The 11879-nt window shown below is 54.8% G+C and overlaps 4 protein-coding genes across 4 annotated transcripts; 1 reads left to right on the top strand and 3 right to left on the bottom strand.

Moving 5' to 3' along the window:
• Positions 1-24: 24 nt before the first annotated feature.
• GLOTRDRAFT_123747 (uncharacterized protein) lies at positions 25-2126 on the bottom strand (the record flags this gene model as incomplete). The annotated part of the gene is made up of 4 exons (XM_007862297.1): positions 25-47; positions 101-956; positions 1017-1853; positions 1914-2126. 4 exons carry the CDS (start codon positions 2124-2126, stop codon positions 25-27), a joined length of 1929 nt encoding a protein of 642 aa, XP_007860488.1.
• A 1921-nt stretch (positions 2127-4047) lies between these two features.
• GLOTRDRAFT_134768 (uncharacterized protein) lies at positions 4048-6096 on the top strand (the record flags this gene model as incomplete). Its single annotated transcript, XM_007862298.1, has 9 exons — positions 4048-4103; positions 4158-4177; positions 4241-4385; positions 4458-4600; positions 4662-4832; positions 4915-5429; positions 5493-5509; positions 5577-5739; positions 5791-6096. The coding sequence occupies exons 1-9, from the start codon at positions 4081-4083 to the stop codon at positions 6094-6096; spliced, it is 1503 nt and encodes a 500-aa protein (XP_007860489.1). The 5' UTR covers positions 4048-4080.
• On the bottom strand, positions 6026-9245 carry GLOTRDRAFT_97407 (uncharacterized protein). The gene is made up of 21 exons (XM_007862299.1): positions 9067-9245; positions 8926-9004; positions 8856-8869; positions 8703-8801; positions 8634-8643; positions 8567-8584; positions 8490-8515; positions 8404-8429; positions 8310-8344; positions 8230-8254; positions 8154-8165; positions 8074-8089; positions 7977-8019; positions 7806-7906; positions 7683-7742; positions 7589-7616; positions 7461-7518; positions 7379-7403; positions 7212-7317; positions 7108-7149; positions 6026-7039 (listed from the first exon to the last, which is right to left on the bottom strand). The coding sequence occupies exons 1-21, from the start codon at positions 9126-9128 to the stop codon at positions 6962-6964; spliced, it is 963 nt and encodes a 320-aa protein (XP_007860490.1). The 5' UTR covers positions 9129-9245; the 3' UTR covers positions 6026-6961.
• Positions 9246-10073: 828 nt separating this feature from the next.
• GLOTRDRAFT_118452 (uncharacterized protein) lies at positions 10074-11334 on the bottom strand. Its single transcript, XM_007862300.1, has 4 exons — positions 11211-11334; positions 11037-11153; positions 10835-10968; positions 10074-10779 (listed from the first exon to the last, which is right to left on the bottom strand). The coding sequence occupies exons 1-4, from the start codon at positions 11287-11289 to the stop codon at positions 10474-10476; spliced, it is 636 nt and encodes a 211-aa protein (XP_007860491.1). The 5' UTR covers positions 11290-11334; the 3' UTR covers positions 10074-10473.
• Positions 11335-11879: the final 545 nt, after the last annotated feature.

Here is an 11879-nt window from a genome sequence, read left to right on the forward strand (position 1 = left end):
TGTGCCTTTAAAACGTGGTTGAGCTCAGACCCTTTCGCCCATAGGGTCTAGGAAATGTCACGTCAGACAACTGGCCATTGCAACTGACAAAAGCACTCACCGGTCCGCGGAGTCTCAGCAAAGTCAAAGATGAAGATGCGAGGGTCATCCTTCGCGCAGATGGCGACCCTACCAATAGTCTCGTCCCAGGCTATAGTTTGAACACCCTGCTTCCTGAACCACTCCAAGTGATGTCCCGGTATTACTAGACTCGTTACCCACTTCTCACCTCGGTCTCCCTTTGCTTGAATAGGTGAAAAGCGGTGCCAGAAGTGCGTATTCTCCACGATATCTATATTCTCATCCGGCTTGATGTAGCTCCAAAGATCTTTAAGAGGCGGGGCATCCGAGCGGTCGCCCGGTTCGACAGTCATTACCAAGGCACGCCCGTTTCCCGGAAGAATGACAGGAGACCCGAATATCCCGCCATAGTCGAACTTGTGCACTTCTTCGGCGGGGAATACGTACCGATGATCTGGATATAGCATGAGACGCTTGTCCTTCATATTGGAAGCATGACTGAGTAGTGGATCCATAAATCGCGGGTCGTCGTCGGGATTGACGAGCTCCGGCCGGACCTCGTATACACGCATCTCCTCGGGATTGTTGCATTTGACATAAACGTATACCGTCGGAGGAACAAGGAACTTGTCATCTTTTACATCCAGTTGGCCAGAATTGTCGTCGTAGTAAGGATAATGCAGCTCCGATATGTGGACACTGCCGACGTCGCCGTCTAACACCTTGGTCTCATCCCATTCAGCAAGGGCTCGCCGACTCTGAGTATACTCCATTCTGTACGTCTCGAACGAGTACTTGCGGACCACCTTGTTATTCATGATACGGCGGGTCAGGCGCTTTACCACGAACAACGTCCTCTCGAATGGGATGTGCTTAAACGCAAGGATCGTTTGAACCTGTGAATAGAATCACCCATCGTATTAGAAGCTGACAACTGAGTTGAAGGAAACACCGACAAAGTAGTTATAATTGTGTAGGTCGGGAAGACATTCAATCTCATATGCTGGAGCATCCAGCACCGCTAGGTTCTTGATCAAAATAAAATTTGGTCGACGGATGAGGGTTACATGTGGTTGTCCGTCAAGGTGATCAAGTGATGGAGAATGCAGCGCCGAAGTGGAGCGGGTAATGGCGAGCTTCTTGAATGGCGGAGGGAGGGCGTCCACAACGTCGTGATATGCCGGAGTACCCGGCATGAACTTGGCATGCACGTCGACGAGGCGCTCCAGAGTCGCCAGGGACGTGAACATGGTGACATTCTCGTAATTGAGCTCGTCCTCGGGCATATCGTACTTACCCGAAAGCATGGATGCGTCCCCTCCCAAGCCGTCGCGGTACTGTCTCCACGTATACGAGACGACGATGCCGTGCTGGTAGTTGATGTACATGTACTTGGCCGTGATTTCGAAAGCCTTCGAGGGTGTTTGGACCGTCGTGAGCGGATAGCAGCCCTTCCACCCATAGTCCAGGCCATAGAGCAGAATGTACCACTTATTGCGCGCGGCGTTGGACGCGGACGCCACGGCGTAATGGCCGCCCGGGAGGAAGGCGATGGTGTAGATCTGGAACCACGCGCGTATTTCTTCGATGTACCACGCCTGCGGTGCAAGGCCGCACCAATTTTTATCGAACGACATCGCGCGCGCAAGGATGCGCTCCGCCTCAATACCCCTCATGTTGCCGAAGTTGTGACGCGAGGTGGGCGGCAGAGGCGGGAGCGGGCCATGGTAGCGACGGAGGAAACGCTTCCAAATCACGCTCTCCATCGTCACTCTGTAGAGGGCTTTGTTGACCTGTGTGCAGGCGAGAAGGTCAACGTGCGAGCCGGGAGGGATGAACAGTCGTCGACGTACCGCTCGCAGAGTCAACACGTCTCGAAGTTCCAACTCCTCAAAAATCTCGTTCACGAGTATGTCGATAGGCAAGGCATCCAGTGACCTGCCTGTCCTGCGCCGTGGCGAGGCGAAGAGTAGTGGGAGCGAGAGCGAGGGCAGCGGAATCTTGCTGAGGCAGCCGATGCCATCGCTGAGGCCAGTACTGAGGGCACGACGTATGAGTGCGGACATCCAATAAGAAGGGAGACGACGCTTGAGCTTGAAGCTTGACGAGAGTAAGAGGGCGGATGCAGCCACAGTACAAAATATGAACTTGGTCGGCCGCTGTTGACGTTTATTTGGGCATTGCCGCTTGATACCATGGGAACACCCTTAACCACCTAATTCATGCATCGAATCCCAAAAATGAGCGGCGCTTGGTCCGGCGCCGGTCCATCCGTCCACCAAGCGCGACGACTATGGATCCATATGGAACGAGATGGACGCATCGAGGTCCATATGGATCCATATTTTCGCTCTTTGGCTAACGATGTTCATCCTTATTTGGACAAGGGACGCTGGATAAACCCTCGAAATTGAAGATGATCAAAGGACGCACCCCTACTTTTACAACAATTACCAAATTGGGAACATAGGCCGTGGGAAGGCATAGCTGTGCAGTGGCCCTTGGCCCAGTAAGCTGCTGAGCATCCTCCTTCCGACCAGCACGCGAGATAAGGACAGTCGCCATGATTCTCCAAGCTTTAGAAGCTGCGAGTATCGTTGGGGTAAGCCAGGTGTGACCATTAGTGACCCTCACGAGCTCGGAGAAACGTCCCTGAGGTCCAGCCAGGGCGAAGCGGAGTCGTAGCGCAGTGGTGCGCCGCTTGGATATGGATTGAGTTGGTAGACACCGATAGGTCGAAAAAGCGAGACGGCAGCCGACAGCAGCAGCGATAGCAGGAAAAGATTGGACGCATGATGCCGCACTTTGCTTGCAACCTCAAACGCCAACAGTCACTAAAGCGAAGTCAGGCCAGAGTAGTTACGTTTTGATACTGAACACCTCAGGCTCGCGGTACGTTGATCAGCTATCTTGCACTTGCACTAGCCAAGGCATATCAGGACGCCAATCCTGTGCAACACAGGCGCCACTGGTCCGCACGATCATATGTAACAAGAGACAAGCTATCATCCAGGGTTAAGAACTGCCGTCGTGGAGCTCGAGAGAACGGGAAGTATCGCGCCAGTAGCGGCAGAATCACGCATACTAATGGCCAGGGATGGGTCTTCGGCGACTACACAGAGATGAACATGGACATAGTGAGCCCTTCCAAAAAGAGATCAGCAAGCGCCAGCGCGCACAGAACCAAGAAGTGGCTCCAAGGTAGGCTTGCGAAATAAGACTTAGTGGACGAGCAACTGTCTAGCGAGACGCTGTCCTTGCCACAGGACCCGACGTTCCACCTCGGCATGGGTGTCGCGTGGACGGCCGTTTCCAGAGGTACCTCCTTGGAAAACACAGTTCTGTTGGTGAGGAGAAGGATCGCAAGATTACAAGACATCCACATACGCCCCATGAGCAAAGGCATACTAGCTCCCGGAAGCCATATGCACCGACTCTACACCAGACGGAAGAAGCTAGCTCTGGGGCGTGGGGCATGGCGCATACCCGAGTCGTTGGAACCAGTGCAACGCCCCACAAGTCGTCTTTTAGCAAGATTAACTGTTAGACAGTCGTAGACAGTGCTAGCCGTTCCAGTCATCAGCATCATCGTAGTCCGCATCTTCTATTCCGAGCATTGACGGTAGCATGAGTGCCACCTTGCATTCCGCAGCTACTGCAACATTAGCCATGTAATTGCCTGACCGCATCCTTGAGTTTTCGATCCGTACCGGTTGCTGCGCGCTCAAGATACTCGTAATGGACAGCATCTTGCCGTACCGTGGCTGAGGTGATAGAACTCAAACAGACCGCTCAACAGAACTTGATTGAGAATGCAGATAGCATCCATTAGGAATAGCGCCAGCTTATACTTAGTATGTCAAGCAAAGGATGACGGTGGTGGGCAAAGAGAAACTGCACAGCCATCAGACATAGCATGCCTTCATGATCACCACACCGCCTCTGGTCGTCTTCAAATATGCCAGATGTCGCTTTGGCAGCTGGTAACCCGCGTACATCGTTATAGTTCCATTCACCAGCATGACATTATTTGACGCGCCCGAGTGAGTCCGTAATCGCCTCGACATTGTCTGTCAATGTCTAACTCGACTGCGCAGACGGGCCTGGCGGCTAACTGGTAAATATACCCCGCGTTCCTTCTCCGGAACTTGCTTTTATTCACGCAAACTCGTGCCACTAGTGGTCCGAACCCACAATGTGCGGCAGCTGAAGCAGGAGAAATCATGGCGGCCGATCGTGCAGCTCGCGGTGGACGACGTGCCCTACCCGGAGGTCATGCTCGGTGTAGACGGGCAGAATCCGAACCTCAAAATACCCCATTTAATGTGCGTCCATATGCTCCCATTCTGCTATGTTCACTAATTGAGTTGATCTGCGAATTTATGGAATGTACACAGTCACGACGCGTCTCACGACTCCCGGGTGGACTTTGAGATCTGCTGCCAGTCCAAGACGAAGAAAAAGTCGAAGCGGAGGAGTGTGCTCGCAAAGGCGAGCACGTCCTTGGGGGACATCCTCGCGCGTCAAGACACTAGCAGAGGTGCGTTCCTACCCTTCAAGGCCCTTCCACCGTCACCCCCGAGTCCTGACATCGAGCCTAGTGGCTGAGATACGCTTGACGGCTCTGACCCTGACTGCGCGGCGGTCTAACTCGAACGGCTCTGGCAAGTCCGTTCAGCCCCATGCGCATCTACATGTCCGCCTCGAACCCCCATCTCATCTCCTACTCTCGCGCCGGTCAACGTTCTCGGAGGAGCTGTCCTCGCCCATTTGTACGTCCCTTTCGGTATCCTCACACTGCTCAGCCTCACCATATTCTGACTCCCTTGTTTCTGATGCGCGCTGGTATAATAGCGGAAGGCGCCCTCTCTGACACCTTGAGCGTTACCTCCGACCCGAAGCCGTTCGATGACCCTATCACGCAGCCCGAGCCGACGGCCTCAACGACTACTCTTCGCCGCCGCCGGAAGAAGCCACGCGGGTACCACCTCTTCTCCGACAGCGAATACTCCGAGGACTCGCCCCTCTCCTCCGGGTCCGACCTCGAACTCGACCTTGAGCCCTCTTCTACTTCCCATCCGACTTCCTTCCTGGATGGCGACCAACCCTCGTTCCTGGCCGACCTCGATCCCCCCATTGATTCCGACTCCGAAAGGCAGACCTGGCCATGGTTCGCCCCCTCCTTCCTCCCCCAATACGCCCAATACTCCGACCACGTCTCAGTTCTCTCCAAGCGCTCTTCCGACTTCGGCACGGGCTTCCTCGACGCGATCTCGCCGTACCACCGCCTGAACGACGCAGGCGGGTTCGACGCGATCGAGCGCGTCATGCGCGACTTGCAGGCCGAGTGGAATTACGTTGGGGCTTCGGTTCGTGTTGCTTGTGACCCATTTTCTTCCTTGCACTCATTATGACCTGTGCTGTGTACATAGCTGATCGCGTTAGCTGCGTAAGTCCCTAACCCATACTTTTGGTAGTACCACGAAGAGAAAGTCCACTGATGATGTGGACGACAGGATCGACGCAACCGTATTCGGCCTCTCCCCCGACGCCATCTTCCGCGTCGACGGGCTGGCGCAGCACGCAGTCGCGGCAGGCGGGCTCGCGGCGGGGCTCGGGCTCGCGATCGACGCGTGGCTGATATTGCAGTACAATTGTACGGACCCGCAGAAGTTCCAGGTGCACGTCACCCTGCTCATCCCATTGTGCGCCTCACTAATGCCACACCAGACCCGCGCCCTCGGCATCTGGGACAACTACATCGCCTTCTGTCTCACCTGCCGCCTTCCCGCGCTCTGCCTCGTCCTCTCCGCCGTCGCGCTCCTCCTCTTCCTCTGCGCTGTCGCGTTCGACGTCTGGCCGACCGCGAGCGTCGTCGTGTGCTTCCTGGCGGGCGTGCTGGTCTCGAGCCAGTACTTGTTGTGGGTGGCGTGGAGGCTGGGCAGGGGGGCGGTGTGGTTGGTTCGGGGTGTGGTGGGGAGGTGTAGGGGCGGGAGACCGCCTGCGGCGAAGGGAGAGGAGGGAGGAGGAACGTAGTGTTGGGGACTTGTTTTGTTCTGATGGTTACGCTCATAATTATATCCGTTGCTTCATATACCATACCATACCGCGTCCATCGCGCCGCTGTCGTAGTTTCCATTCGCACTTAAAAACAACAGTAAATGTACATCCATTACACGAGAATGTTAAGCGATGAATGGCACCCCTCCTTTCCATGGAGCATGCATATCTCGGGTCTGCTTGTAGATGGTACGTCAAATTCACGCTTCCCCGATGGATCATTTGCGCCTCGCATCTGCATAACAAGGCTACGATGCGACCACTTTATCGCTTCTTTCGTACAGTTCCGGGCGATGCTGAATGACCATCTTACCCCCGGTTCGTCATCTTCCCGGCTCTTGCCTCCGTGTATGATGTTCGCTCGTATTGTCGTCCTCGAATGTAGTTTCGCGGACCAGTTTCTTCCTGTCTGCTATCTTCGTGGCGACACCAGAGCCTGCAGCAATGTGAAGGCAGGCATCGACACCGAAGTCATGTACCAACTTGCGGAAGTGGGCCATTGCAAGCATGGCATGATACGAGTCCTGAGGCCTCAGGACTCGTAATTTGCACCGCCGTTGTTTAATTTGACCCTGTTCGCCCATACTGTCCCATGCCGTCCGATTTCCTGTTACATGCCTGTCCTTTCTCTCTCTTTTGTATAGTAACAGTACATTCAACGGGTGGATAACGATAAACGACAAACGAGAGTGATCACAACTCACAAGTCCTCCTTCCTCTCCCATTCCACCACGCAACCTCTCGCTGGCAAGCTTGCTGTAGTAGTAGCAGTAGGGTAGATCCTTGGTCGATAGGTATACGATACGGTATATATAAGTTACTTCCCCCATCTGCAAGAAAGCTAGTGCGAAGTCCCGTCGGACTGCTCCATCCCCTCGTCCCCGTCAACGTGGATCGTCTTCTCGACGCTGATCTGCAGCTGCACGCGCACTGTTAGCTCAGGGTACCCATGAGGAAAGGGGAGGTGGGGGGGGGGGGAGAGCGTACCTTCGTCGTCCGCTGGTCGAGCGTCGTCACCTCGTTTTGCATCTGCAATCCAAACGCCTTGAGAAGAGGTAAACGGGCGGAGAGAAAACGGAAAGGATGCGAACCCCGAAGCGATCCGTCGTGAGGCGCCCCTGGAAGATTACGGGCATGGGGTAGTCCCGCTCCGAGGAGCCCTGCCCGCGGCTGCGGAGGGACTCGCGGGTGTTCAAGCTGTCGCATGTGCGTGTCAGTGGACGGGAAGACGGGGTGGGGTGGGTGGAGGTGGGCATACGTTGCGAGGAAAGAGTTCGCATAGACTATAGGTAGCAAGAGAGGGATTAATGGGGATTAACGGGAAGAGGGGAAAGACGAACGTTTGGAGATGGCGAAGTGGAAGCCCATGAAGATGAGGTTGTGCGGCATTGCGAGCCACTATGTACGGTTATCATATTTTTGAGAATGGGTGCGGTTTGTGTGACATGGAATCAGAGAGGATGCTCACGCAGACGAGGGAAATGATAGTCGATATCCTACGTGCAAGGTACCAGATGAGAAAAAGGGACGGGGCAAGTGAAAAGGAGGGGGGAGGCACGTACGAAGTGAGACTCCCGTTATTGATCGTATACAGCATGATCGTGTCGATCACGTAATCCATACTACACAGCACCCGAACCGTCAGCATGCACGACCCAAGATGAGCGGGAGGGAGGAAAATGCACCTGCCGAACCCGGTGCGGTTGCTCCGCAGGAAGTAGCACAGCGAGACGGCGATGAGGACGTCGACGGCGGCGGAGGTAGCGAGGCCGAGGGTGAATATCCACTGTCATTTCCACCGCCCGGATTAGAGAAGGGCAAGGACGGGCGGGAAGCACAAGGAAAGGGGGACGCACGGTGTACCGGTTGAGGAACGTGTCAAAGCTCCTGACGCTGATCCTATACCAGGAGTGAGATAAAAGGGGCGGAGGTAAGAAGAGGTAATAAGCGTACATGAGTCCGGTCGTTGCTGAGAATCATGAGGAATGAGGCTGAGTAAGTCGGAATGAGAGAAGTGGGCAGTGGGAACGTACTTGTGGCGCACACTGGTGAAGAATAATCATTTATGAGTATCATCAATAGCCCTGCGGGACTGCCTAAAAGACGCACCTAAGCGGAAGAACGCGAGAATCCACTGTTCAATGTCACGTCAGCGTTCCAGCAGAGGAGAGGGGCTGGGAGATGGTCACCATGGGGGCGCATATCCACCAGTTGTGCTTGCTCACTGCCGGTTCGACCATCAATCTCCCTCTAGACGTCTTCAATTGATCAAATAGTGCTCACGGACAAGGACGCGGTGCGTGAAGAAACTATCGGGTCCATGGGTGAGGAGAGTGACTCGGTATTGGGTGATACCAGATTAAGCTTACCTGTGTACGATGAAGGTCACGAATGCCTGTGAAAGATCATGAGTACGGTGCGTTAATGCGAGAAATGGAAAGCTTACGGTGACTATAATCGTGAGCTGCGTGGTGTTCAGCACGGCCAGAAATACTGAAAGTTGCGTTACTTACAGCTATAGGTCTAGGAAGGCGAAGGATTAATGTGCAGGAAACTTTGGAACCGTAACCGCCAGGACTCACATGGGGATAGTGTCCAGCGTCGAGTTATTCCCCCAGCTCTCGATGAGGTACTGCCATGCTCCTGCGCATATCAGACCAGAATGAAACAAGTCCAAACCCCTTCAAATGTATCACACCTCCGCGCGAAATTATCATGCGGTCCGTAGAACTTACCAAACGACAGACACCTAAAGTCTTAGTCAGCTCGACAGCCAGACTTGGGAAAGAAGGAGCGGCAGCGTACGGTGGCCTTAACCCTCCTGTAGTCTGCGCGAAAGGTCCTGAAGTATAGGAATGATTGCATACTGACGATGCCAGAGAGGCTGCAAAATATTTTTCTCTGATCAGCAGCCTGAAAAAAACCAGACGACACGACAGAACGCACCCCAGGGAAATGAGACTGCCCAGGAGCACCGCTCCCAGCGCCTTCGAAACATCAAACGGCATACTTCCAGTTCCTCGTGGTTAGACGTTCAGGTGCAGCTTCGCGGGGTGGTGGCAGGAGGCAAAGCAGGCGGGTCCAGGTCATAAGCGCCGCCCGTAGACCGTTGCATGCAGCGCGCGACAGCCCCATATAAATGGTATGGACCGACCCAGCTCATGGAGTCTAACAGGCCGTGCGCAACGCAACATCGGGCGCGGGATCTCACCAGATCTGCCTATTCGGATGCGGCCCGATTGGGTAAAGAGGATCGACGCGGGGCAGAATTACACATAGGGGAAATGAGGAGCGGGGAAAATGAAAGTGCTGGAATGTTGCCTGAAAGCTTCAAGTACAGATTGATGGGGGAATCCACATGTGGACTTGTACTTACAGACTGTTATCCCGGGGGAGTGCTGGAGGACCAACAGCTGCGGTGGCGACCGCCCCGCCACCCCGGAGACCCCGCCCCAATCATCTGTCAGCTCCACAACGCAGAAGCATTCCACAGCCGACGCGATCGACCAATCAGGGGCCGTCTCAAGCGCCCCTTATGTCCACGCGCCCAAGCTATCCGCCGCGCAAGCAACCAATCAATCACTGGTATACAAGCAGGGCATTCTAGACCGGCCATGACGGTGCAGTACCGTGCCTTTCACGATGGTGCCAGTCAGCCTCTGTTACGCTCCTTTCTCCTTTCTGCCCGCGGGTAAAGGTAGGGGGGGAAGGGGCAGGTACATACGCTTTCTTTCTGTCGTACTCCCGCGATGTCGCTAGCCAAACGTTAACGGTAAAAATCTTCCTGCGCGAGCTAGATGGGTAACATGACGAATCCGCCTAGTGCCGAGCGGTCGTCCCTAGTAGGTGGTCACGCCGTCGGTGAATGGAAGGACTTGACTTCGACAGAACATACCGTACTGTATAATGTATGATCGAGTGCTGTAAGAGACTGTAAGCGACATAGTATAATTGTACATAAGGTTTTCGTGCCTTGAGCGGTTTGACTGCCGTTGATCGAATTGGATACCGCCGAGTACGAGAACAACGTTCAGGGATTGAACGAGACGCCCGGGGTATGGAAACTATGAATGATAAACGCCAAGGACCTACGCCGGTCCCGAGTAGTTATCCAACGCTCTACTGGTGTGGCAGCAACATGCATCACTTATGGCGTTCTGCCATATCGCATCCATACCCTTTCAACCGGCACAACTAGCACCGGTGATTAATAACGCAGACAGACTCTACAAAAACCCAAAAGACGCTCCATGCCCATGTCAGCTTGTCAATGTCACCCTTGCCCGCCCAACATCTTGCGCCGGCTTGTCGCTATAAATTCATGGTGCCCAGCATGGCGGATGCCTTCCCTTATCATTGCGGCGGCAACGAGCTTGCTCTTTGCGCCCCAAGCTCAACAATCCTTGCCCGCCGAGGCAGCGGCCTGGTCGGCCGCGGTCGCGCCGGTATGCGCCCCGTCGATACGCCGTCCTCTGAGCACGCGTCTGCGTCTGACTCCTCGTCCTCGCCTTCGTCCTCCTCATCTTGGTCAGAATCCGACGAGGACTCGCCCGGGTCTGAAGTGGAGTTGGAGGAGGATGAGAGGGAGGATAAGGAGGAGGATGACGATGAGGAAGGGCGGCGGGAACGACGTTGCTCAAATACGCCCAGGCCGAGGTTCTGCAACGAAGCACATGGTCAGGTATACATCGGAAACGCGGGGAAGTGCACATACCATCTCGATATACTGTCCCGCTTCGGGGTTCACATTCTCGATGTCCACGCTGCCGGGGTCCTCGCGAGCACGCGTCTCGAGCTCCGCGTTCGACGCCGCGAGTTCGGGAAGGAATGCCTGTACACGGGACAGTACTTTCGACGTTCGTGCAGCAGATGTCAATTCCATTGTAGTGGTACAAATCGCAGATGTGAGGACGTACGCTCGCTCGGTGGCTCGACGGCGTGCGGTCGTTCACCAGGACCGCTCAGCAGCCCGCTAACACCCGGCCTGGAAGTACTAGACCCAGACGAGGCATTTACTTTCTGCAACAGCTCCTCTACACAGCGCGTACGATGAATCCAGTGACGCACCGAGAGAAAGCGAACGAACGCACCAATCCTAGCCTGCCTCGCCTCCTCATCTTCCACGTCCAGCTTCCCGCCCGCCTTTACCTTCCCATTCACTTCACTCATGTCGTGCAGTGGTCTAGCAGGGACGAGGACTGAGAGGTAGGAGTGCCATCAATGTCGACGGCCTCCGTTATGTCTTCCAGTGGCGCGAATTTGGCTTTTGCTTGGAAGCCGCGAAATGCCGGGATGCCCAGATGATGGCATGTCTGTCTGGAATTGCCTTTCCTGGCCATGCAACGCCTTGGGTTGACAGGAGATTGGTGGCTGACCTGCGTCCTCAAGGATGCTGGAAGGATCCTCCATGAGCACTGAAGCAGAACCACATCACCGCTGAAGTAGGTGATTGAGCCGAGTACTCTCGCTTTACGTTGCTATGCGTTACAAGTAAACTTTGGCCATGCGATCAGACGCGGACGATTTCTAGGCGGACTCTGAGTAATTGCAAGGAATTCGAAAACCTCTGAGCGGGTTTTGCGAGCCCCCTCTGGGGTCGGTAAGTCCCTCAGAATTAGCCTTTACTTTCAAAGCTTACAGTGTTTATTACGCTGCAACTCGAGCTCTACGAAGGATGGGCATCACCGGTAGGAAGACATCACTTGAGCTTCCTATCGCTTAACCTAAACCTTGGGAATAGCTACCAGACCACATCTGCC

The sequence above is a fragment of the Gloeophyllum trabeum genome (genome assembly GCF_000344685.1).
Source record: "Gloeophyllum trabeum ATCC 11539 unplaced genomic scaffold GLOTRscaffold_00001, whole genome shotgun sequence".
Classification (NCBI taxonomy): domain Eukaryota; kingdom Fungi; phylum Basidiomycota; class Agaricomycetes; order Gloeophyllales; family Gloeophyllaceae; genus Gloeophyllum; species Gloeophyllum trabeum.

Bases quoted from the DNA above. Each gene is read 5' to 3' on its own strand.
- GLOTRDRAFT_97407 (XM_007862299.1), bottom strand. From the start codon at position 9,128: ATGCCGTTTGATGTTTCGAAGGCGCTGGGAGCGGTGCTCCTGGGCAGT. The intron at 7,743-7,805 runs GTGCATTTTCCT...GGTGCTGTGTAG, and splicing joins AACCGCACCGGGTTCGGCAG to TATGGATTACGTGATCGACA. The intron at 7,150-7,211 runs GTTCGCATCCTT...TTTGGATTGCAG, and splicing joins TCACGACGGATCGCTTCGGG to ATGCAAAACGAGGTGACGAC.
- GLOTRDRAFT_118452 (XM_007862300.1), bottom strand. From the start codon at position 11,289: ATGAGTGAAGTGAATGGGAAGGTAAAGGCGGGCGGGAAGCTGGACGTG. The intron at 10,969-11,036 runs GTACGTCCTCAC...GAACGTCGAAAG, and splicing joins CGTCGAGCCACCGAGCGAGC to TACTGTCCCGTGTACAGGCA. The intron at 10,780-10,834 runs GTATGTGCACTT...GCTTCGTTGCAG, and splicing joins CGGGACAGTATATCGAGATG to AACCTCGGCCTGGGCGTATT.